This window comes from Caenorhabditis remanei, chromosome X, assembly GCF_010183535.1.
Source record: "Caenorhabditis remanei strain PX506 chromosome X, whole genome shotgun sequence".
Taxonomy (NCBI): Eukaryota; Metazoa; Nematoda; class Chromadorea; order Rhabditida; family Rhabditidae; genus Caenorhabditis; species Caenorhabditis remanei.
The window spans coordinates 15,406,859-15,430,267 of NC_071333.1; the positions used below are offsets into that span (position 1 = coordinate 15,406,859).

General features: G+C 38.3%; 9 protein-coding genes across 9 annotated transcripts; 4 read left to right on the forward strand and 5 right to left on the reverse strand.

The window, feature by feature from the left end:
* Positions 1-1,948: 1,948 nt before the first annotated feature.
* On the forward strand, positions 1,949-2,372 carry GCK72_025060 (uncharacterized protein; the record flags this gene model as incomplete). Its single annotated transcript, XM_003101081.2, has 3 exons — positions 1,949-2,070; positions 2,117-2,213; positions 2,259-2,372. The coding sequence occupies 3 exons, from the start codon at positions 1,949-1,951 to the stop codon at positions 2,370-2,372; spliced, it is 333 nt and encodes a 110-aa protein (XP_003101129.2).
* A 3,052-nt stretch (positions 2,373-5,424) lies between these two features.
* GCK72_025061 (uncharacterized protein) lies at positions 5,425-5,643 on the reverse strand (the record flags this gene model as incomplete). The annotated part of the gene is made up of 1 exon (XM_003101072.2): positions 5,425-5,643. The coding sequence occupies one exon, from the start codon at positions 5,641-5,643 to the stop codon at positions 5,425-5,427; it is 219 nt and encodes a 72-aa protein (XP_003101120.2).
* Positions 5,644-7,024: 1,381 nt separating this feature from the next.
* On the forward strand, positions 7,025-7,584 carry GCK72_025062 (uncharacterized protein; the record flags this gene model as incomplete). The annotated part of the gene is made up of 4 exons (XM_003101115.2): positions 7,025-7,173; positions 7,220-7,322; positions 7,373-7,470; positions 7,515-7,584. The coding sequence occupies 4 exons, from the start codon at positions 7,025-7,027 to the stop codon at positions 7,582-7,584; spliced, it is 420 nt and encodes a 139-aa protein (XP_003101163.2).
* A 3,823-nt stretch (positions 7,585-11,407) lies between these two features.
* Positions 11,408-12,930, reverse strand: GCK72_025063 (uncharacterized protein; the record flags this gene model as incomplete). Its single annotated transcript, XM_003101101.2, has 2 exons — positions 11,408-12,301; positions 12,835-12,930. The coding sequence occupies 2 exons, from the start codon at positions 12,928-12,930 to the stop codon at positions 11,408-11,410; spliced, it is 990 nt and encodes a 329-aa protein (XP_003101149.2).
* On the forward strand, positions 11,741-12,340 carry GCK72_025064 (uncharacterized protein; the record flags this gene model as incomplete). The annotated part of the gene is made up of 1 exon (XM_053736180.1): positions 11,741-12,340. The coding sequence occupies one exon, from the start codon at positions 11,741-11,743 to the stop codon at positions 12,338-12,340; it is 600 nt and encodes a 199-aa protein (XP_053579746.1).
* A 568-nt stretch (positions 12,931-13,498) lies between the features above and the next one.
* GCK72_025065 (uncharacterized protein) lies at positions 13,499-15,030 on the reverse strand (the record flags this gene model as incomplete). Its single annotated transcript, XM_003101123.2, has 4 exons — positions 13,499-13,577; positions 13,641-14,509; positions 14,836-14,917; positions 14,972-15,030. 4 exons carry the CDS (start codon positions 15,028-15,030, stop codon positions 13,499-13,501), a joined length of 1,089 nt encoding a protein of 362 aa, XP_003101171.2.
* A 1,027-nt stretch (positions 15,031-16,057) lies between these two features.
* On the reverse strand, positions 16,058-17,196 carry GCK72_025066 (uncharacterized protein; the record flags this gene model as incomplete). Its single annotated transcript, XM_003101103.2, has 3 exons — positions 16,058-16,948; positions 16,995-17,076; positions 17,132-17,196. 3 exons carry the CDS (start codon positions 17,194-17,196, stop codon positions 16,058-16,060), a joined length of 1,038 nt encoding a protein of 345 aa, XP_003101151.2.
* A 1,119-nt stretch (positions 17,197-18,315) lies between these two features.
* On the reverse strand, positions 18,316-19,464 carry GCK72_025067 (uncharacterized protein; the record flags this gene model as incomplete). Its single annotated transcript, XM_003094462.2, has 3 exons — positions 18,316-19,200; positions 19,244-19,325; positions 19,379-19,464. 3 exons carry the CDS (start codon positions 19,462-19,464, stop codon positions 18,316-18,318), a joined length of 1,053 nt encoding a protein of 350 aa, XP_003094510.2.
* A 2,015-nt stretch (positions 19,465-21,479) lies between these two features.
* Positions 21,480-22,771, forward strand: GCK72_025068 (uncharacterized protein; the record flags this gene model as incomplete). Its single annotated transcript, XM_003094446.2, has 5 exons — positions 21,480-21,677; positions 21,749-21,978; positions 22,026-22,397; positions 22,452-22,635; positions 22,697-22,771. 5 exons carry the CDS (start codon positions 21,480-21,482, stop codon positions 22,769-22,771), a joined length of 1,059 nt encoding a protein of 352 aa, XP_003094494.2.
* Positions 22,772-23,409: the final 638 nt, after the last annotated feature.

The following is a 23,409-nucleotide window of genomic DNA, read 5'->3' on the forward strand; positions in this document are numbered from 1 at the left end:
TTGAATAAAAAAACGATAATGAGGTATAAATATAGGTTAGCGGAATAAACGAGCAAAACTTTTCGAAAGGTAAACAAGTTGTGTTGATAGATAATTTTGGGCTGGCGTCTATTAATATCACAGTAAATGGTAAAAAAAAAACATACAAGTTTCAGGGATTATAAATTAGAAACAAGGAAGTGATTCTATTGAATTCTGAGTCGTTTAATTTATCCAAGTTTTGAGTTACTGAGTAAAAAATGTTTATTTTTAGCGAAACCCGTTTAAAGTTTGTTGATCTTAAATAAATATACTTCTATATTGCAGACCCAGTTTGCAAATAAGGGGAAATCCCAAATGACTTTGAAAAAAAAAACAAAAAGTATAAACAAAAGTCCAAAGCGGCGCATTTCCAATGGCGACCGAAGGGCGGCTGGCCATTTTTTCTGCTTGTCTATTTCTCCTCAATTTGCGTCGACTTTTGTTTTGTTTATTGCCACTAGGCCAGCTATTGATTCCACCAGGTAAACACTCGAACAGAAATGAAAAGGATGAACAGAAAACGGTACACACAACTGAAAAAAGGTTTATTTTGATTTCAAACGAAATAAAGAGTCATTAATAAAAAAGCAATTCATTCCTGAAAATATTTAAAATGATTGCTGGAGTCCGCTTGGCAGATCACTAACCCGGAATCGCGCATCTTTTTTACTGTGGAATGATTCAGACCCGAGAAGTCGAAGTAAATGCAGTGGGAAGCTAAATATTGCTGTTTTTTATTATATGTGCTATCTGACAAAAGTGATGTCTCTGAAACACATTATCGTACTGGTTCACTAACTAGCGTACCGCTCCAGCCGAAACAAGCGAAACATCAGTTCTGAAGCACGAGGTAACTGTATTTGAATATCAAAGGGCAAGAGATAATAGTTTTACCGAAGTAGTTAAGTGTATATTGTAATTACCTTTAAGTCATCTTGTTGCAAGATGAGAATTCGACGGGATAGGAAAAACAAAAACAAAACAACAATTATGGTTAGATGGAATAACGAATGCCCTAAGTAAAGAAACCTTTCACAACTGGACTTTTTTTTTATATTTTCCTTGACTCATTTTGAAAGTTTCCAGTTTTTCTGTACTCCACTGCCCACAAAGATGAAAACTTTTTAGTGGTCAGCAACGTATGACAAAAGTCAATAGTTACTTGCATGTTCAGAGTTAATTAAAGTACTACAAAAAAACATAATAGAAAGAGCTCTATTTTTAGTATTGTTTGTTTGAAAAAAACTTGTTGTATATTTCCAACTTGTCAAATTAAACCTTTTTTTTAATTTGGCGTACTTCAGTTTGATTTTTCAGCTATTTCAAATAAAAATAATTGAAATTATGTACAAAATATGCTTTCAAAAACCCTTGTGTACTCTTATACATGCGCTGCGAAATTGGATGAATTTGAAATTATAGTATGATAAGATATACCGTAAGACACTCCCAAAATTTATAATTTTCAATTAAGAGTAGTCAACAATGCTTTAGCTCCACTTTCACACATAACTTTTTCTGATTTCGTCCTCTGATTTTGATTTCTGAACTGAAAATCTTAGCCAGCAACTGTTTGAAAGAGTATAATATCCGTTAGTTTCAACGATTCCAAGCAGTTTTGAATCAACAAACATTTTTCACTCTCTGTTCGAGACCACTCGTATTTGATGTCATGTGTCTCATTATCTGTTCCATCTACATCTTCCACTATCTTTTGAATGGAAGACGAGTTACACTTGCACTGCACTTTCTACTGGTCGACCAGCACGATAGGTGGTGCCAGGTCAAGGGGGGGAAGTCTGTCCGTGGCGCCACCACCCTAAGATGAATAGCATTCGGTTTTTCACCAGTAGGAACTGATAGTCTGGTTGAGCAACTAACTTTCTTCAGAATTAAATTAAATTCCTCGAGTTTTCTAAAGTTCAAAATGAAATTACTTCGTATTCTTCTTCTTGTGGTCGTTCTGGCTGTCATGAAATCTGTTAGTGGTGCCGAGAAATGTGAAGAAGGCAAATGGTGCTTCCACCCTCATACCATCGACCGCAACGGGTAAGTAATTCGGAATCAACTATGAATTTAAATACAATTTTTCAAGAAAAAAGACAGAAATGTTGCCTGGGGACAATCCAGATTATGATGAAGAAACGAATAACAAGTTCCGATTCGATGAAGACGAAGCATGGAAAGAAATTGTAAGAGCTAACCTATTTTTCTAGTGGAAATCATTAAAATTTCAGGCAAAGCTCAGAGAGCGAAGAAAGGTCAAGTATGGATTTAAAGTTGAAAAAGGGAAAATCAACAGAATGAGAGTGGACTTTGATTTAGGATCCAACCAAGCTATCGAAAGATGAGCAATTTGATTTTCAGATAGTTTGGTGTTATACCGCTTTTTTCCAGATTCCGTGATGTTTCCCCAGAAAACTAAAAACTGTCTTCATTATTATCCGCCTGATCGAATTTCGCGAATTTGAAGCTGCATAACCGATCCTACTCTCTGAACTTGTTTTCGATCCTTCCAAACCTCTTGGTCTCACCACCAATTTTTGTTTTTCCAATGTAAATACCCTAGCCTTGTATATTCTCATACTCGTTTAAAAGTATTTTTGTTCACTTGTTCATTACATTGTTCATGTATATGTACCTTTTTTTTATTATTTCATTTCCTGTTCTTAGAAATAAAAATATTATCACTAGTTTTTAGAAACAGCTATTTATTAGGTTGGCAAGAAAGTTTTTGACCATAACTCAAGTGATTCCAACTCAGACAGAAAGCATGCCCAATAACATTTGTAGTGTCTATCTTGGTACACAACTGTCTGCTGTTTACTGGGTACGTTCCCGATACCCTCCTGCCAAAACTCCGGTTGTTTCAAGCCGAAATAAACTTTGACCCATTTATCGACTTGACTTCAAGTTTCGAAGTCTTGTGCAGCGGTAGCACGCTCCATTACCCCGAACATATGATAATCCGTTAGAGGAAGGTCAGAGCTGTAATTTGTGTAAACCAGAACTATTTTGCAAAATTAGGTGAGAATATACGTCGTCGATTATGCAACATGCGGATGAGCAATAACGTGGAGGTGGAGGAGTTTTTGACCGCGTGGAGCTGAGGACTTGCGTATACCTTTTATTTTTTGCAAATTGAAAGAACAGTAGCTGATCATTATAGTTTTGCACTTATGAAGAAGATTCCAATTACATACGTCGTGTAGGGAAGGCATCACTTTCATTTGGTATCGTTCTCGTTTGACGGTGTCTGCTGGCGTTAGATCAACGCCGAGTCACTGGACTTTTCTGTGGTGGTAAGAGTACAAGACCCACTCCCTATTAAAATTGACCAAACAATTGAGTCAATTAAAATTTGGAGGATAGGAGAGAAATTGAAGGAGCAGGACTACCCTTCACTGAAGGTTGAACTCGACGAAAAGATGGCGAACTCATGTCTCATTTTTTTTTCTTACCGACACGTTTCAAGAAATTTCCAATTGGGGATTGAGCAGTGTGGAATGTCATTAATAATTCACAAGAAGACTGGGGTGGATACTCTTCCTCTTTATCTCACAGGTTGTCCAAATCCTGTTCATATGATCTTTTAGTACGTGATACTTTGACCATAGAAAAACTACATTTCTCAAATTTGTGAATTTAATTACTTATAGTGTATCAAAAGAAGATCTCAGCCTTGTTAACTTTTTCTATCGGTTGAACAATTATAGTAATTTTGCGATTACATGTAAAGCAAAATAGAAAATATTGCTGTAAGAGTTGTTGGTCAAGAATTAAAATTGGCAGGGGTCTCACAGAATAAAAGCCTCGGGGGGAAATGCTGCCATGTATCAGAATCACAGAGAGTTTATCTAACAAATGATATGCGTCGTTGGTTTTGATTCTCGTTATTTATCTGACAGCATTCAAAACAAATCATGGTCAAAAACTTTCTTGCCAACCTAATACTTCAGCCTTACAATAAATCTGGGAAAACCTTTCAATTCTAAAGCCATTAACTCAAAATTTCTCTGCCTTTTAAAAAATCTCAAAATCCAAGCAGAATTGTCTTTTCTCACCCCCACTGCGACAGTACTCGGCTGTCTCTTCACTCTCAACACGTTTCTGGCCAGTCTTTGTGCCCTCTCGAGTCTCCACAGTGTTTTTCTCATCTTTTTTTCTTTTCTTGCTCTCTCATCATCCATCCGCAATGCGACCGCATCGCATTGAACAGGATTCATACTGACGCACTTTCTGAGACACTGACGCACTTTGTGAGATCGCTTTTTTTCAGGGTATTTTCTGTTGAAAAATTCGATTATCCTTCAATTTGTGATAATTTTTCAAGAAAAAAATGCCATTCAGATTTTCGAATTTTTTACACCAAAAAAATTGTTTAAACTCAAAATATCCATGAGGAAAATCGGAAAATATACAGAACTGTTGGCGCATTTGCCGTGCGCACTAATTCACGATTGGAAATTGGTATGTTTTTTGGTTTTTTGTAATTTTCAGAGAAAAGAAACACCCTGACGACTCACTGTTGACATTGGAGAAAGTTTTCGCTGATTTTCTGACTACGATACGTTGTGTTCAGCAATAGAGTTCTTTCTGCGATGTGAATCAAGAAGATCGCCCAATCAATTGGCAACGGTTTTTATCTGACAGCTGCCTTAGAGATCCATGAGGCTTCAAACATTCTTTCACTCGAAATTCTGCCCTAAATCTTCAAGAATACTGCTCCAGTACTATTGTAGCTCGATCAGTTGTTTTGTGGATGAAATTTCTACAACTCTCAATTACGTAATTTGGATGAAAACTCTCGAGGTCCCTCTAAGTAGTCGAAAATTTAATTTGCTGTGAAATAGAACTCGTTGAGTCAATGAAGGTAGTTGGCCGTTTGTAAAGTTGCATGTTATTACTCTAGTCTGAGATCCGAGACGTGAATCAAGAAGTTCATGCACTCATTTGACTACGGGGTCTATCTGAAAGCTACATTTGACTTTTCTGAAGCTTTGAACACTCCTGAAGCTGATGTTCTTCTCAAAATCTTCATGATCACTGCTCAAGTACCAGTTAGGTTGCTGAAGCTCGATCAGTTGTTTTTGGACACAGTTTCTCTACATGTCACAATTGAATAGTTTGGACGAGATCTGTCGGATCCCTTCTGTGCAGTTGAAGAACATGAAATATGAACTCCATATTCGATTGGTGTAAATCAATAAACCGGTCATCATTAACTATGGTCGATAGCTGATTCTCTTCATGTTCAACCCAAGATCGAATTTGGAAACTCCATCTACGGACAGCTGAACCTTAACTTTGGAAGTTTGTTTACTACGTTATTGGAAGAGAAACCAAAAAGAGAAAGTTGCATTTCGTCGGGTAGTTGGCTCTTCTTGACGTCGTAGTCATCGTTTATGATCCAAGATAGTACGATTCATCGGTGCGAGCCTTAATGACTTGTTGTCCTGGATTGGTATTTCGACCCGATCGTTGGTTTTGGTTTTTGCTGGCTTCTCCACAGTTTCCACTGGATGCATAGTCTTCACGTGCGTATCCAGATGATGAAGTTTTCGATCCCATGTAGCCAAAACTGCAACCACCAGCGCTCATGTAAGCCGAATTATCCGCCATTGCTGTCTTTGATTGAAGGTTGTTCAAAGAGACAAGTTCTCAGAATTTCAAGAAAATCAACAAGAAATATCGTTAACATCAGATCATCATTCAGAATAGTCTCAAACTGTTCTCCTGGTTGTCTTCACTGTCACCTAAATTTCTTGTTTGCTGCCAACGTTCTTCACGAAGAATACACGATATTGTATCAGACAAAAATAGTATTTGAGAAGTATAATTATGAATGTGAAAGAATTGAAAAAGAAAAAGACAATCCAGAGAGAGAGAAATTGATACAACTTGAAAAAATTGCTGATTTGGAAGAGAAATGAATAGAGTACATCATAAATATATGTGAAGTTGAACAAACTAAAAATCCAGCATTGTCTTGAAGAGTAAATATCAATTTGAGGAAACTGATAAATTTGGAAATCGGATCAAGGAGCATTGCCTTTGAGCAGTTGAATCTACATTAAAAAGCAACAGACACATTGAAACAATATATTGAAAATTACTTGTCGAGAATAAAATGTGAACATTCTGATAAAATATTCAAGAAATTAATAAGTTTCGAAAAAAATGATTGCAAATTGAACTGTTTGTTTTCAACGGGAGTGAAGATAAAACGTGCAACAAAAACTGATAACTTTGAATAACTTCCATGTGAAGTACTTACAGAAAAACTACTAACAAGGGAACAATCCGGAATAATGATGAGTTCTAGGTCATAAATTTTTCGATTGAGCATTCGGACCTCCTGTTGGCGCACTTGTGACAAGCCGTGCCAAGCCCGACTGAGCGAGATCTGGATTCTGTCCTAATATCAGCCGAATTTTGTTTTCATGTCAAGTCTCTGAGATAATCCTGAAGTCGGAATGGATCTGCAATAATTTAACATAATATAAATTCATTTATTTTTAACGTTTTTCTGGAAATCAATTTTGAAGGAGCGCATAAAGTTGTTAAAGGAGCAAATTTAGTTTTTCAGAATGATCAACAGTTGTACAAGCCCACAGTCCACCTTCAAGTTTCATTAAAGCAATAATCAGGAAAATGTATCTGATAATAGTACATCTCTAGTTTTCCTAAAACATATCATTGTTCTGAACGTTACTATTACAACGACCATCACATTCCTTGAAGGCAAGAGCCATTCATCTTTCTTTCTCATTTCACCCCTAGGACTGCAGATATACTTTTTCCACATGTCCACTAATTTTGAACTTTCCAACTGTCGTACAACGGCACGAAGGGGCGGGATCTTGCCTGCCGGCAGAATCACCCAGTAGTCCCAAAAAAATCTTCATTCCCAACTTGACTTTCTGCCACTATAGGCTTTTTTTCAACATTCTATTTTTCACATCAGACTCGGTCAGTTTGTGAAATTTATTCCATTTTCAGAATGAAGCCACATCTCCTTGTTCTTCTTTTCCTTGTTCTTCTTTCCAGCATCCAAGCGTTCAAGAGTACGAGATTTGTATTCAATGGAACGATAGAGTGTCCAAAGCAGCCCAATTGGTGTTACGAGATAAGACTTGCGGCAGTACACAAGTGAGTTGGTTTAGCACACCAAAATTACAAATGTTCCGATTTTAAGAGGCTATGGAGAATTGATAACCGACCATGAAACTTGTTTGAAGGGCGAAACAAAAGGAAAGTATCATATCGATGAAGTTCAGGACTGGAAAGAAGAATATGCTGTGAGAAATTTAGAACTTTCTGTTTCTCATATTAATACTAAAATCTTCAGGATTTCTTCGCAGTTTCGTTAATTGTTATTCATAACTGTGGAGATGAACAAAAGAGCTTGATTGCCAGAAGATTCCCAAAGGAAAAAATGTCCAAAAGGTAACAAATTCGTTTGGAGCACTTGATTTATTAAAAGTTTTCAGATTCTTCATTCGCCAAGTGGACTTCAATTTGGATACAAAGGTTGTCATTAAAAAGCACATTAAAGTTTGAAATGGCATTTGAATCTGCGAACCTGTTATCTCTTCACATGACAAGCTTACCACCTTCGATAGTTTCAAAAGCCTGCAATAATTCGACTTTTTTTTGTGAGTACGAAAAAATCAGCTCGTCTATCGTTTGACAGGTTAAAATTTCCTCATCTTTCAGAAATACCTTATGTTTCCTCTTCAAAGTGTTCATCTACCTACTTCTCTTCATCAAGTAACCCAAGAAGTGCAATGGTTTCAACTATTTTCTTTAACATATTCATTTATCCCTCAAACTTTTTTTCAAATACCCAATAGTTGCCGTTTCTAATTTCACAGTTAACCCATTCTCAATATTTTAACAAATTCTAGTACTTCTATTTTCATCGTAACCACTTTCTATCCTTAATGTTTTTTAAAGTCCATTCCATCTTTTTTTATAAATTTAGTTTCATGGTTTTCTTCTTCAATAAATTCTTTAGTTTCAGTGCAATGTGAATTCTTAGAATCACTAGCGGAAATGAAAGTGGCCTTTTCCTGAGCTTTTTCACCCAGAAAAGTCTTCAATAGCCGGATCCATACCCTAAATCTGCTCATTTCAGCGAATTGACATTGTATCATCATCAAGTTGTTACTTCTGATGTTTCATGAACCTCTACAGAAATTATCTCACTTTTAGTCACGTCAACGACGTGCTTGCATCTTTTTTTGTATGAATGGAGAACTTCCTCCAATTTTGTCAAGGATTTTACGTTCTTTGAGCAACATGTTAGGCTTCCAATGCTTCTTCTCGTTTAATTTCCTGCTCAGAAGTTTCGTCAAGCTGCTCCAGAAGTTTCCAAGGAGAATGGAGGAGTTCTCTTTCAAATTTTGACGAAAGAACTTTATCTTCTTCCCATCGGGAATAGCGTCTTGTGCAGCAGCAACGATTGTATGCTTTCGCTGAATTTTTGGCGGAGTTTTTTTTTGGTGGAAGTGATTTTTAGTGAAACTCCCGACTTTCTTGAGTTCATACAATTCAGGTTTTGGCGATTTCAGAAGGAATTTTATATCCGTCTGCTTCAAACTCGTTTTTTCAATAGATTTTTTCAAGAACGTGAGCCGAGGATTGTTCCAGACTGTTTGCAGCTGCGTTTGCACGACGTAAGGAACAAAATCCATTTTTATAAATTTTTCCGCACCGGTTCGAAGATGATTTGTTGATTTCCTGTATAAAAATTCAAAACATACATTTCCACATTTTTTAAATCCTTCCACAATCGAAAATCAGTCGAAAATCCTGTAAACCTTGCGAGACGAGTTAAATATTTTCATTTCCTGAAGTGTTGCCACCAAAAAATAAATTTCGTGTCGAGACCCACGCGATCGACGCGCGGTCATATTTGTTCGCGAGGAGGAAAGACGAAGAAAGACGAGAGAAAGAGGACAGAAAAAGCGCAGACAAAAAAGATACTAGAGAGGCACATAGAGAAAAAGAAACCAACACACTCTAGGGCAGCGGGCAATGTGAGGCAAACGAGACGTAATGAGTAATAAGTGTTCACCGAAAAAACACACGGATCGAGAAAATTCAACGGAATGTATGCATATCAAATCAACTTGAAACTGAAAAATCTGAGAAGAATTTGGGAAAAGAATTTTGGATGAACATGGAGTGATGCGTTTTCAGATTTTTAAACCCACGGGATTCCACGGAAAAAAATTTAATGACAGTCATCCGAACAAGAAATCACGGAGTGAACTCGTACACGACGCCTGAAATGATTCGAAAAAGATAATTTTCTGCAAAACTATCTGAAATTATCCGCTTATTTTTCAAAAATCTTAATTTTAAAAAATCTAGTTTCGACAAAAAATGGAACGATATCATTCAAATATAATCCCAACATGACTTGAAACTTTCAAAAACTCCGTTATATGGTGTGTCTTGGGCTATATACCGAGAAAAACGAAAATTTACTACTGACGGTCAGATTCAATGAATTGTTTCAAGTTTGCTCTGCATATTTTTCAGTAAAAACTGTTACAGCTATACTAATTAACTATCTCTCTTTCCGAATATATCCGTCAAAATCAACCTCAGTCAATAATCGCTCTGAAAAGCACTGTTCAATTGCTTCAATCCAAAATTTTTCCATCCCTCTTCGCAGCCGATTGGTTGCGGGAAGCGCTCGCTCCTCCTCCTCTTTGTCCTACTGTGGGTCCTCTCTTTTCTTTTTTCCTCTCTGTTTTTACACGGAATATGGAGTCCATCGCATCGAAAGATAGCGCAAGTCACTTTTGCCTTGGGTGTGTGGTGCCTCCTCCGTCCTTGGGCGGCGTTATTCGTATTCTCTCTAGTTGGTAATGCTATTTTCCTCTATCTACCTCTTTTCTCCGTCCTCTCCGGTCAGCATTATCTTTTTCTGTCTCTGACTCTTTTCTACCTCTCTCTGCATTTCTATCTCCTCTCTCCGAGGCAGCCACGCACAAAGAGCGACCATGCGGGTCTCGACACGAAAATCTCTCCGTATTTCGTACAAGTTGAAGAAATATATCGAACGACGTCAGAAAATGGATAAATCAGTTTTATCTGTCTCAGGAATCAACGAAACTTCATCGATTTTGGTAGTGGAAGGAAAGAAAAAATTTATAACGTATGTTTTGAGTTTTTTATCCAGAAAATCAACGAATCATCTTGGAAACGATGCGGAAAAAATTAATACGGAAGAATTTGGCCCTTTATGTTGTGCATATGCAGCGGCAAACACTTTGGAACAATCTTCTATTGCTCGGCTCACTTTCTTGAAAATATCTTTTGAAACCCCGAGTTCCAAGCAGTTGGATGTGCATTTCCTTCTGGAACCTCATAAATCGGACAATCTGTAAAAATGTTTCTTGAGACAGGCATGTAGCTCAAGAAGAAAGAAGCCGGTAGCTTCACTGAAGATAATACCTGAACCAAAAAGAATTTCACTAAGGATTCTGTGAAAACACACAATCTTTGCTGTCTTTCCAAAAAGTTCTCTCGATTCGTTGAGTTCTGGGCACAGAGTGCCTGTTCTTCCGAGAAAAAGCGATTCTGTGACAAGATGAAATACAGCTGCCGTTGAAGTTGACATTCGTATAGTCACAAAAGATCTCGTTGCCCTCTCTTGCCAACCCCTCACTAAAAAGTGCAAAGTTGTTGCACCTTTCTGAAGAAATAAGAAGAAGCAATTGGACAATGTAAGAATAATGAGTGACATCTCGGAAGAGCAGAAACCGAAGCTTAAGTGAAGAAGATTTCGAGACGAAAATAGCGGATCGGGATTAGTTATCGAGAAACGGATGATTCGAGGGGGAGCGGACATTTTCATGGTTTTGAAACGATTAGTTAAAATGGAACATTTGAACTTGAAGGCAAGAAATAATTAAAAAAGACAATAAACAAGAAGTTGATACATATATACATAAATTAGTTATGAGATTGGTGTGTAGGGCTTTTGGAATGTACAGAAAACGAAATTTTCAAGTTTGAAACAGTGAGAAGTAGAATGAGTGACACTAAAACACTGAGAAAGATTGTTGGAAAATTGAAACAAAAGACCGAGAAGAAGAAAATGATTATTTGAAAAAGGAGTAATGTAGTGACAGTGGTTTCTATGAAACGCAATTCGATACTGTTTGGAATTAGTAAAAATGGGGAAATTTGATGAAAAGGAAAAAAGTGTTTCAAAAATGGAACCGAAGGAAGATGATGGAAATAGAAAATAATCCTGACTGGGATGACCAAGAAAGGCGTCGACGGGAAGAAACCATGAGCAGCAGGGAACCTGGAAGATAATATTATAAATAGCTTCAAAATATCATTAAAAAGTGTTATTACCTCATTTCCAACGACTCTCGCTAATGTATTCGAAGTTCTGGAATGGTTCCAATCTACCATTTCTCAAGACCACGGATTCGCAGTCATCCTCGACAATTTCGACTTCAGTTGTCAAGTACACATCATCCTTATTCGTAAACGGTGGCTCGACGGCTCCTTTCTCAAGACCATCCCAGTCGATACATGAGAAGAATTCATGGCGTGCGATATCTTCTGGTTTCATTCTCTTGCTGTCGTGTCGCAACAAGTTGGATGCTAGATCATAAGCATCTGATGGCATTCCAGGGAAGTGCATCTCAGGGAATGGGTACGTACGGACAAAAGCCGCGGTGTCATGTGTGATGAATGGGTTGCTGTTTGTGAGCAATTCGATCAGAATCACACCGAACGCCCACCAATCAACGGATCTTGTGTATCCTCTTCTTTCATGGATTTCTGGGGCCATGTGGGACAAAGATCCACAAACAGTACGAGTGGTTGTTCCAGGTCCCATTCCCCGTTTGGCGAGACCGAAATCACAGATTTTAACATGTCCTTTGAGACTGAGGAGCATGTTAGCTTTTTTCAAGTCTCGGTGGGAGATGTCTTTGGAGTGGATGTACTCAATGCCCAGGAAAAGCTGAGCCATGTAGAACTCTACATGTTCCGGTCTCAGCGTGACCTTTTTGGTGAAGGTACTGAAGTTATCTTCACTCACAAAATCCATAATGAAGTAGATGCGCTTCTCGGTGTGGAAGGTGGCGAGCAGCTTCACAACATGAATGCTATCCAGCTCTTTCATGATCTGCTGCTCGTGAAGAATGAATTGCACATCTTTTTCGCTTCTGATTCTGACTTTTTCCTGCACTTTCATGGCAACGTGGGACTTTGTTTGGGAACATTGAGCAAGGTAGACCTGTACAATAAAAATACATTCGTCCGTGTTGTGATCTAACATAAAAAATAGTCCCATTTTTGGTTTTTTAGGTAGATCTCCGTTTTTGTTATTAGCAATTTTTCCGTACATGCACTTCCTAAAGAGTTATAGTAATTTTAAGTGGACACTACAAAAATAAAATCTAAAATTGCACTATTTCGCTCTGAAGAGGAACCATTCGAGGGAGAACTTGCTTTTTCGAAAAAAACGCTCTATGGAGTGCCATTTCAAAACAGTTATCAACTACAAAACCGAGCTCTACTCTAGGTCTGTTCGGTCCGTAAAACATTGTTTTAAAGGAAAGTTAGTTTTACCATGACACCCTCTCAAAGTTGAGCATTTTTCACTGAATTCAATTTAAAAGTGTGGATTCCTAGTTTGACTAGTTTTACGTATGGGGTTTCAGGAATCAGACTACTGTAGGGCCTCTGCGCTTACTACCGTAACCTTATAAAAAAGAAATTCACCCAATAAAGTTAATACAGAGTTAAGTCAACAAGACTTTTCCTTACCTTCCCAAAATGTCCTTCACCCAGTTTTTTGAACAGCTTGTAGTTCTCCCGATTCAATCGCTGATCACGAACGGGGAGCGTATGTTGACGATCCATACTGATTTGGAATCGGGATTTGTAATCTGACAAAACGTGTATATTACAAATCGATCTAAAAGATGACTAATAAAATGAAAAATTGATATACTGCAAAACATGAAAAGGGGAGAGAATGGAATAATGGAAAGCTGGAATGACTCAAGACAGTGTCAAAAAATCACAATTTCAAAATTTAAATGTTTTCTCGGTGTTCCAATTTCTGATAAACAAATGGAATAGTACACTGAGTCATTCATGAGCAATGAATTTATAGACTAGACTTTTGTAAATTCTGAGTTAGAATGTCGAATATATGTCCTGTGAATGCCTGCGAAGATGAGGACCAGTGAACATCTGTACAGTATGTCTGGTCACGTGTTTGAAATACACATGGGAGGAAGATTCTGAGAATACGTATAGATTTTATTGATGATTTCAGATTAATACGTGAAAACAAGTTGAATGCTCAAAAGGTTATTGAAAGGTTCAAACAGGTGACAGGTAAAGAAAAAAATACAACAAAAAAACCAGTTGAGTGGTAAAGTAAAAAACGAATTGATAGGACATTTTGAGATTATTCATACAGTCAGATTGATTGGTGTGGCAGTGTGTCGGCGATGAGATAAGGGAACAGGACCTTGAAGATTTCTTGAATTGGATTGAACCTGAAATTTGGAAAAGTTGAATGTATTTTACTCATTATTTGTAACGCTCAACTCACTATTCACAAATTGCTGAATTCAAAATCGTCGAATACAAGCGAAACTGCAACTGTTGGCTCCTCCAGAATGATTGGCGTGTTGCAATCTTTTTTTTCTGGCAAATGATATGGAGCTCCTTCAAAAGTGTAGTCCAGAAGTGCGTCCCATTTGACTCCACAGAAGAATCGGTGGGCTCGAACCTCATTCAAGCTCATTCTGTTTTCTTCAAACTGGAGCATTCCTTTCACAAAGTCCAGCTTTTTTCCTCTGAGATTCTTGGGGAATTCCAACTGGTCGCAGCTTTGCATCTTTTTGAGGATACTAGCAATTTCATTTTGATCGCCAGTCCCAAAAAGATTTTCATTGGTGATCAGCTCCAATGCCAGGACTCCAAACGCCCAAATATCGGTGGCACGGGTGTATCCAGCCCTCTTGAACATTTCCGGGGACATGCAAAATGCTGTACCAACGACTTCGAAGGCTTTTGTATCCTTCTCCATGTCATCTCTGGCGAATCCAAAATCTCCGATTTTGACGTGACCGTCAGTCGCAAGAAGGATATTCTCTTTTTTGATGTCCCGGTGCACGATGGATTTTTCATGAAGGAAATCTAGTCCTTGCCAGACTTCTGCCAGCCAGTATTTGATATCTTCCTTTGGGAGAATCTCAGGAAGCTCTGCCATACTGATTTGAGAAGCCAGCTCCAGGACCATACAGATTCTTGTGGGGGTTTGGAATGCTGCCATCATCTTGATGATGAAAGGGTGGTCGAGTTCTTTATGAACTCTCAACTCCCTTTTCACCGATTCTTGGAAGATTGGTTTCATCAGCTTCCACTTGTTCACAATTTTTATTGCAAACAACTGATCATTATTCTTGTGCTCTCCAAGAAATACCTGAAAATTATTAATTACGTACAGTTCCGGCTAAAACATATCATGTTTTTCATTTTTCAGTTGAAAATGCCCAAAATTACTTTTTCGAAATTACTTTTTCGAGATGTAACTTGCTAGGAAGTGTTCTTATAAAAACGTTGCCAATTACAAAAATGAAGTTTTACTCTAGGTCTTTTTGATCCCATAAAAAGTTATTCAGTAAGATAGATAGATTTACCATGACACACTCTCAAATTTGGCCATTTTCAACTGAAGAAGGCAAATTATGATATATTGTTGGCCGGAACTGTATTCGTATCACGCGTAAAGTAAACAGTGAAACTTACAATTCCAAATCCGCCGCTCTCAATTTTTTTCAGGAGATGGAATCCCTTTACAGACGTGGTTCTCGCATCTTTGCTGTAGAAGCTGAAAAATAGAGATTTTCAAACATGATAGCCACTGTTATAACGACCAACTTACTCTTCCGAGGACAATACTTGGATATCTTCAAGTTCAGAAGTCTTGATTTTGTCAGACATCGTTTTTGGTGTGAAAAGCACCTGGGTGGATTTCTGTAAACCACTGATAGAAATTAGAAGCTGGAAAAGAAAGAATGAAAGCAGACTTGTTAAAAATCGGGCCGGCAAAAACATTCGCCTTTGAATTTTAAATATTTAGTAGAAAATTAGACTTTTTTTTGATAAAAAAGTTCAAATTCTCGAATTTTAGTTGACACAGGCCGGGCTGTGATGAGTCTGATAGAAAACAAATAAAGAAATTCGCGTGGAACGGTATTACGTTCACGTTTACATGAAATGCGTCAAGAAACAGAGCCAAATCAGCACAAACAAGAAAAGTCTAATGTTAGTGAAAAGAGAAATCAGTGAAAAAACAATCAATTGAAAATGGTCACATTAGACCTTTCTCATGTTGAAGAACACTGAGAAAGAGGGACGCGAATGCTCCTATACCAGTGAAAAACTTGCGCAATGGTGGTCGCTTTCCACATTTGACGCTTACAATCCCCCTTTTTTATGTTGGGGAATTAGGCAGAGAAAGACGACAGTACTACATTGACAACGTACACCACAAATATCTGTCTCGGTTCAGCTCCGAGACCTTGTCCCTCTTCTCTATCGATGCAAATTATAAGAGCTTGGAACTTGTGTGGTGTTGTTTCACGCTATCGGGACGGTCCACCGTCTTTTGGCAGAAAGTTGGAGATTTACAACTCCCTCGCCGCCCAAGATGCAAACGGTCACACTTGTCTTGTGCTTATTATATTTCATTTATATGATCTTTGAACTTCTCCGAATAAATGAGTAAGAAATAAAAAAAATTGATAGTGATGGTGTAAATGATGGAATGTTTCAAACACTACGTATCTCAAAACCCAAAAAAAGCAAAAATTAGAGAAGACGGTTGAAACTATTTAGAATATTTTTTTGAAAATAGTAAGACAAGTGGAGAAATCATGAGGTATGGACAATAACATCTTTGAGAGAGCTTCGTAGAAAGTTGTGCATCTGAAATGAGGATACTGTAACCATAATCTGTAATAAGAGCTCACCAATCACTGAGATAATCAAATCCTTCAAATGGGTCGTCTCCGTTCAGAGCTGGACACTTGCTCAGAATAACTGGCCGGTGACTATATTCTTTTCTCGGCATTTTATAAGAAGAATCCAGAGGTGTGAACTCCAAAATAGATGTCCACGGAACCTCCTCCAAATATCGATGATCACGAATACCCTCTAGACTTATTCGATCCGGCTCGAATTGTAAAATTGCTCTTACAAAAATCAGTCCTTCACCAGTAAGATTACTGGGGTACTCCAACTCGTTGCAGGATTTCATGGAAGTGAGCTTATTAATAATTGATTGGGAATTGTCACTGTCAAACAGCGACCGTCCAGTGATTAGCTCCAGCGCTATTATTCCAAGCCCCCAAATGTCCGCTGAGCGGGTGTATGGAATTCTCATCAACATCTCTGGGCACATGCACGGAACAGTTCCACATTTTGTTTTCGTGAATGTGTCTTTATCCATCCCTTCTTTCGATAGCCCAAAATCCGATATTTTGATGTGTCCTTGGCAGGTTAGGAGCATGTTTTCACGTTTTATATCTCGATGCATTACGCGTTTGTAATGGAGATACTCCAAGCCAAGCACCATTTCGGCCAGCCAGCATTTTATTTTGAAATCATATATGAGAGCATGACGATCATCAGTAATTTCTTGAAGATTTCGTCTAGCAGCCAGCTCCAGGACCATGCAAACTCTTGTTGGAGTATGAAACGAGACAATCAGCTTGATAACAAACGGCGAGTCGAGCTGCTTATGGATTTTCAATTCATCTTCAGTGTGATCAATAGCGTCATGTTTGATAATCTTCCATTTTTTCATAACTTTCATTGCGAAAAGCTCTGTATTATTCACCCGCTCGGATAGATATACCTGAAAGGAATTGATTATTCAAAACGTTTAGTGTAATACGACTCACGCTTGCATATCCTCCACTTCCTAGTCTTTTGAGCAGACGGTGACCTTGAACGCTAGACGTCCTTGCATCTCTATGATTGAAACTGAAAAGAGAACAACTATTTTATATGAATAGGGTGCTATTGATATTCCACATACTCATCTGATGGCACAACTTCGATTTCTTCAAGTGCTGCATGATGATGATGATGTCCTTGAGACATCTTAACGAATATGAGGATAGTTTGATGAAAATCTGAAAGTTTAATAATTAAGAGAATATACGAAAATCATAAAATGGTGAAAACAGAAAAGTTTGCTGCTTGATGCGGCTAGTCAGAAGTTGAGCACCCGGTGAAATGAGTTGGAGATGAAAAAGAAAGTAGACACACGAAGAAAAGAGTGTTGTGATTAGCATAGTGCACATGGATGATAATTGTTAGGGTCTAAAAGTTTTATGAATACACGTGCTCTTGGTAGTCTCTAAGGAGTATTCTGGAGTATTCAGAGCGTGATCGGGATGTAGTGGAGTTTGATAAAAATCGGGTTGTGCAAGATTCAGTATCACATCTTCTTGAGTCGATTTTCAGTTCCTGCGGGGAAAAAATGTTGATAACTTTTGAAATGAGGTGTTCAGTGTTTGGAGGTCACGTGTTCATGCTTCTCTGGCATTTCCCATTTCGAAAAAAGACAAAAAAGAAGAATTTAGCAGGTATGTTTACTTTACAGGAGGTGCGAAACCAAATGGCCACACCGTTCGACGTTCATCTACTCTCACGAGGGGAAACTTCTAGGGAAAAGAGTTTTTGAAGCAAACGGTGTGTCCCAGCATCATTATTGCGTGTTTTTAGGGAGGTTAGGGAGGAAAAATGGAAAAAAAGCATGAAATACAAATGACTGTCTTATTAGGAGCCACTATCCGCCAAATTTCGCTCGTCTGGCTCGAATACAAAAAAACGACTGTCGGTGATGACTTCTTACATGAAAAGAAGAATAGTTTTCCTCTCAACATAATAAGCTCATTCGCTCGATGTTTTTTTTTGGACTTTTGATTCTCACAGAGATATGTACAAGAATTTATCTTACCAAATACCAAATTGAAATTTACAAATAATCATACAGAGAAGCGCGAAAATATATAAGTGAAGAAACAAAAAGTGTGGGATAATTAAAATACTTCAAAAATAAGCGGCATACAAGAAACGGGTCAATAAATAATTGGGATTGATTATGATCATTGCATGAAGATGTGGATGGATGGATCGGGCAGATAATGACTGAGATCGAATGCCTGAAAACTTTGAAAATTAGAAGTTTGTTAATCTTTGAAGAAGAAACGTTACCTAATCCAAGTGGAGATCAAATCCTTCGAATGGGTTCTCATCGCCGTCGTCAACCATTACGACTGGTTCAGTGCAGTCGCTCTTACTCCAAACAGTGTCGTTTTCAGAGACATCAATACTCTTTGAAAGAAGTTTATCGAATTGGATGCACGAGAAGAAGTGGTGCTTCTCGATTTCCTCCAAACTGATTCTGCTGATTTCAAAGCAGAGCATTTTCCTGGCCAAGTTACAAGCATCTTCTGGAAGCGGTGGCAATTGGAGTTGAGTGGCACAATCCTCCAAACTTTTCAACGTCGCTTTGATTTTGTCACGACCCATGCCTCTGAACACACTGCTTCCACTCATCAACTCCACGACGATAATTCCGAAGCTCCAGACATCAGTAGCACGGGTGTATCCCTCACCCTTGAAGACTTCTGGCGACATACACGCACTGGTTCCGCAGACTGTTCGAGTCCGTTGAGTGGCGGTCATTTCAGATTTAGCAAACCCGAAGTCGCTGATCTTCATGTGCCCTGTGGTCGACAAGAGCATATTTTCTCTCTTGATATCGCGATGAGCGATATTACTCTCTTGGAGGTATTGCAATCCAGCACATATCTCTGCCAACCAATGTTTTGCAACATTTGTGCCAAGGACGTTGCCTCCAGTTGTCACATCGAACAGGGTTTGTTGGCTGGCTAAATCCATCATCATGCAGTATCGGGATGTAGTTGTGAAACAAATGCGCAGTCTGATTATATGTGGCGAATAACACAATTGTGAGTGAATTCTACGCTCCTCGTTCGCTCGGTGTCTCAGGTATGGAGTTCTGTTGACTTCTTTTTTGCGCATCACTTTGATTGCAACCTGCTCCTTATTCCAATAGTTTTCTGCGAAGTAGACCTAAAAAACTACGTTTGATTGTGTCATATATTGATGTTCCCACCACTCCGAAGCTTCCATTGTTGATTTCTTTCAGAAGACGAAATGAGTGAACAACTGAAAGTCTTGCATCATTAAAGTTGAACCTGGAAAATAGATTAGATGCGAGGTTGTGGACGAAGTTTCGATTTTCACATACTCTTCAGTGTTAAATGACATGTGCTGAGGATCGATATTGTCAGGGCTGATACCATTCATCGATTGGTTGCTTGAATTTTGAGTCATGCTTCTGAAAAAATAAAATTGTTGGTGAAATCGATGGGGATTGAAAAAATGTTTTCTCTCGATGGGAAAAGTGCTAATCGAATCACTTGAAAAGCTTTGAGAAGAAAAGAAAAAAATAAATTTCAGAAAAAAATTGATGCTTCAAAACTACAAAACAGAAATCGAGAGAGAGAGAGAGAAAAGAATTTCATCCATTTGAATATGGGAACCGGCGGGAACAAAATGTTAAAACAATCGAGAAAATGTGTCAACCAGTCTTCCTTGCACACAAAATCTGACGAGAAAGGGGAAAAAGAAGTCTAAATTGAGGGAACAAAAAAATGGACTCTATTCCGGTCAGGTACCGCGCTGTATCGATATTATTTATTAACATTATGAATGGCGAAGTACTTCTTATATGAAGTAGTGTGTTTTATTGTCACTGAGGCGAAAAAAAGAAGAAAAAGGAATGATACAATCATCAGCACTATTCATTCAACCGAGTAGTGTGGTATCACGGATGAAATGTTTTCACCTGTTTGAGACGTAACAGATTCAAATACAGTAGGATGTTGTTGGTTTCAATAACCATAAAACTCGAAACTCTTTATTTTCAGTTTGTAACGTCAATCTATCAACTGGAGAATCAACGAAAATAAAAGTTGGGAAGAAGGAGAAGGTCAAGGAAAGCTGGACAAGTATGAACGTATGTTTGCTTTTCAAATTTATGAAGGGAAAATTGACTATCAGTGCCAAAATTTGGCATTCACACTATTGATCTAATAACGGATAACACTAGTTATGACCACTTGATTTCCAGTCAATCTCTTTGCGAATATCCGAAAAAGTAATCGTTTAGACATTTCCACAACAAAACCAAACTAGGTGGTCCCTCTTTGTAAAAACGTTCCGTTTCTCCATTTAATCTCATAATTTTCTATACACAATAAGCAAAATGTATGCAGAAAAACCATATTTCTTCTTTTTTGGTCGTCTCCTAGATATATCGAAAGGAAATTATATGTTTCCTGGGGAAAGAAAAACCGAAATTTTTTGTTGGATAAGCTCTTAATCACGTTTTTTTCCAAGACATATAGTTTGATGCCCAACTCAGATTCAAAGTGTAATAATTACTACTGACAGTCGGATAACATCTGTGTAGATCACGTGAGCCCGCGTGTTGAAGCCCTGTCCACTTCCCCACACAGATATTCGATGAAGTCCGTGCCGCGCAAAAGGGGGGGGGGCTGTAAATACAAAGCTTTCCGAGGAAAAGTGTTATATTCTAATGATGACCTTACATCAGTTTCTTCCGAAAACAAAACATTTGCATTTCCTCTCGACACCAAAATCTTGTGATCCAATGAAACACTCACTCACACTCACTGTTATCGAATATGACTCACTAGTCAGTTCATCCACTAGCAACGTGAACAACTCTTCCTTCTTTTTCAACTTGCACCCTTTCATAAGAGTGTCCTTTCTCTCATAATTCGTGTGTATTTGGTTGCCACTGTTCCTCCTTACTCATTCGTTTTGCCGTTTTCATTTGAAATAGCATTCGCCCTTTCCTTTTACCCGCGCATTTTTATCAATTTCGCAAGCATTGTGTCAAAATCTGTTGAGTGAATTTCTAGCACTATTGATTGATCTATTCATTGACATTGAGCCCTGCCTCTTTTTAGAAAGGAAATTGGAAAGATCCAAAGATAAAATTTTAGTTTTGAACGCATCTGATGAAATTTTGACCTGGAAACATAGAGAATTCCAGCAATTTTAAATTGTTAAAGTTTTCTTTGTTAGTGCATTCGACGAGATATATCTCAACAATTGCAAAATGATGCCCGTCGCTTTTCACCTTTACTTCTCTAACACTTCCATTTCGAAAAAAAAACAACAGGCTGACATCTCATTTTTCTCAATCCCTGTTGTTTACCTGTTATTGATTGATAACATGTTATTCATCATTTCTATCCGCAGTTTCGCATTTTCCCATCGACTCTAATACAGGGGCTCTCAACTTCAGGTGAATCACCATGTTCGGACCGTACTATGGGAAAACCCCCGAAGAAGTGGAGGGTTTTCGCCAAACCATCATTCGAGGAATATACGATGCCTACAAAAAACAAATTCCCCAGCGTCAAGTTTTCTATGAAGTCGACTCTAATTTCGGAAAGTTTCTTGCGATGTCGGTATCCAAAGGCCTTGGTGGGCTTCGTGATAAGGATGGAGTTGTAAGTTTTTTTTAGTTTTCCACAATCGAGTTTCATAAATTATATAAATCATCAAGTCTTGTCTGTTTCAGCCGTTCAAAACTCATTCCGTGAAATCTCTCTTCTCGGGAGAATCGTCTATTGCACAGAAGTGTCGAGAGAAAATAATGAGAGACTACACGTCTCTTCAATTGGAGCAAATGAAACTGGAATTCGAGAACGGAACCGTCCAATCAAAACTGTATTTGGAAGCAATCAAGGTGGCGGACAAGGATTTCCACGACGATTTCAAAAAGGAACAATTCGACATCAAAAATGCCGAGTAAGATTTCAAACATGTTTTTCTGAACTAAAATTAGGTATTTTCAGGATCCGAGAAAATTCCGATGCTCTCATCGAGAAAATCGACAATGCGATTGCTCGAGTCGGAAACCGTGTCGTAGAGTTGACGGCCGGAATCCGGCAACTCGACCTGGATAATGCCTCTAGTAGCGAAGAGGTTCAGAAAAAAGTAAAAGCGGAGGAATACAAGAGGAAAAATCTTCGCTCAATTTTGGAAGCACTCGGAGAGATCAAAATCAAGTCTACCAAGTGGATGGTATACGATTCAAGTCCCAACTTGGAGGAACTGGATTTCGCCGGATTGGTGCAAGACCAAGAGCTGCTCAACAAATTGAACGATATGCTCTTGAAAATCGGAAAGGCCACGGAGAAGTGGGACAAGCTCGTCGTCGCAGGAAAGTAAGTTTTGAAACACGGAGGGTTTACGTTTTAACCAAATTTTGGAAGTTTCAGCAAGACCATCGAAGGTTACGTGACGACTGCAAAGGACTTCATTGGATTGTACCAATGCCATTATGGAGTCCTTCAAAAAACCGTCATGACGACGATCAACGTGAAGAAGCTCTTCATGAAGAAATTTGAAAGCCGAGCCAAAACCCACGTCTTCCTGGAGAATGTCTCCAAACATTTGGCGGAGGTACGTAATTTTCCTTCAGATTCATTAGAGATGGTTCACAACTGATAAAAGCTTATTATAGGTCGACGCAACGGAGGAGCGCTTCATGGGGTTGATGGGGTTGCTGGACCAGATAATGGAGAAGGCTGGAGAATAACTTTGTGATTTAGTCCCCCCCCCCCTTCATTGTTTTCGAATCTCATATCACCTTTTTCTCTCATTCTTGTTTCCTTTCATATCTTTTCCCTTCTTCATACATGTCTTCCAACAATTTTATATTCGGCTCCTTTTTTCATTTTAATCATATGTTCGCCTGATCTCTGGCCACTCTTTCCAACCTTTCTTCCTTCTTTCCCCGTTTCACTTTATAGGTTCAATTCGTTATAAGTTTAATAATATGAAGTCAATATGAATGTTCGCACTTTTTCAAATCACTCTAAATGACTCTCCCACGTGCCCTTATAACAATTGGAAAAAATACATAACGTCGGCGTGTGACTTGATACAAACTCTTCAGATTTGCACTCTGCTTTGTAAGGCAGCCATTTTCCCATCGATTTTCGTGTGTCTCCAAGTTTCGATTTTTTGCGCGTAAGTTGTTTGAGATTTTAGTTGTTTAAGAAATTCGTTTGATCACTCGGATCGAAAAACGAATTCATACTTTCCAAAAACTCAGAAGAGCATTTCAATTTTTTGATTCAATGATATTTCTATGCACTTTATTCCCAGCATGAGTAAAAATTGTAAAAGTGCAGACACCATAATTAGAACGTAGCTCCTCTTGGAAACATTACT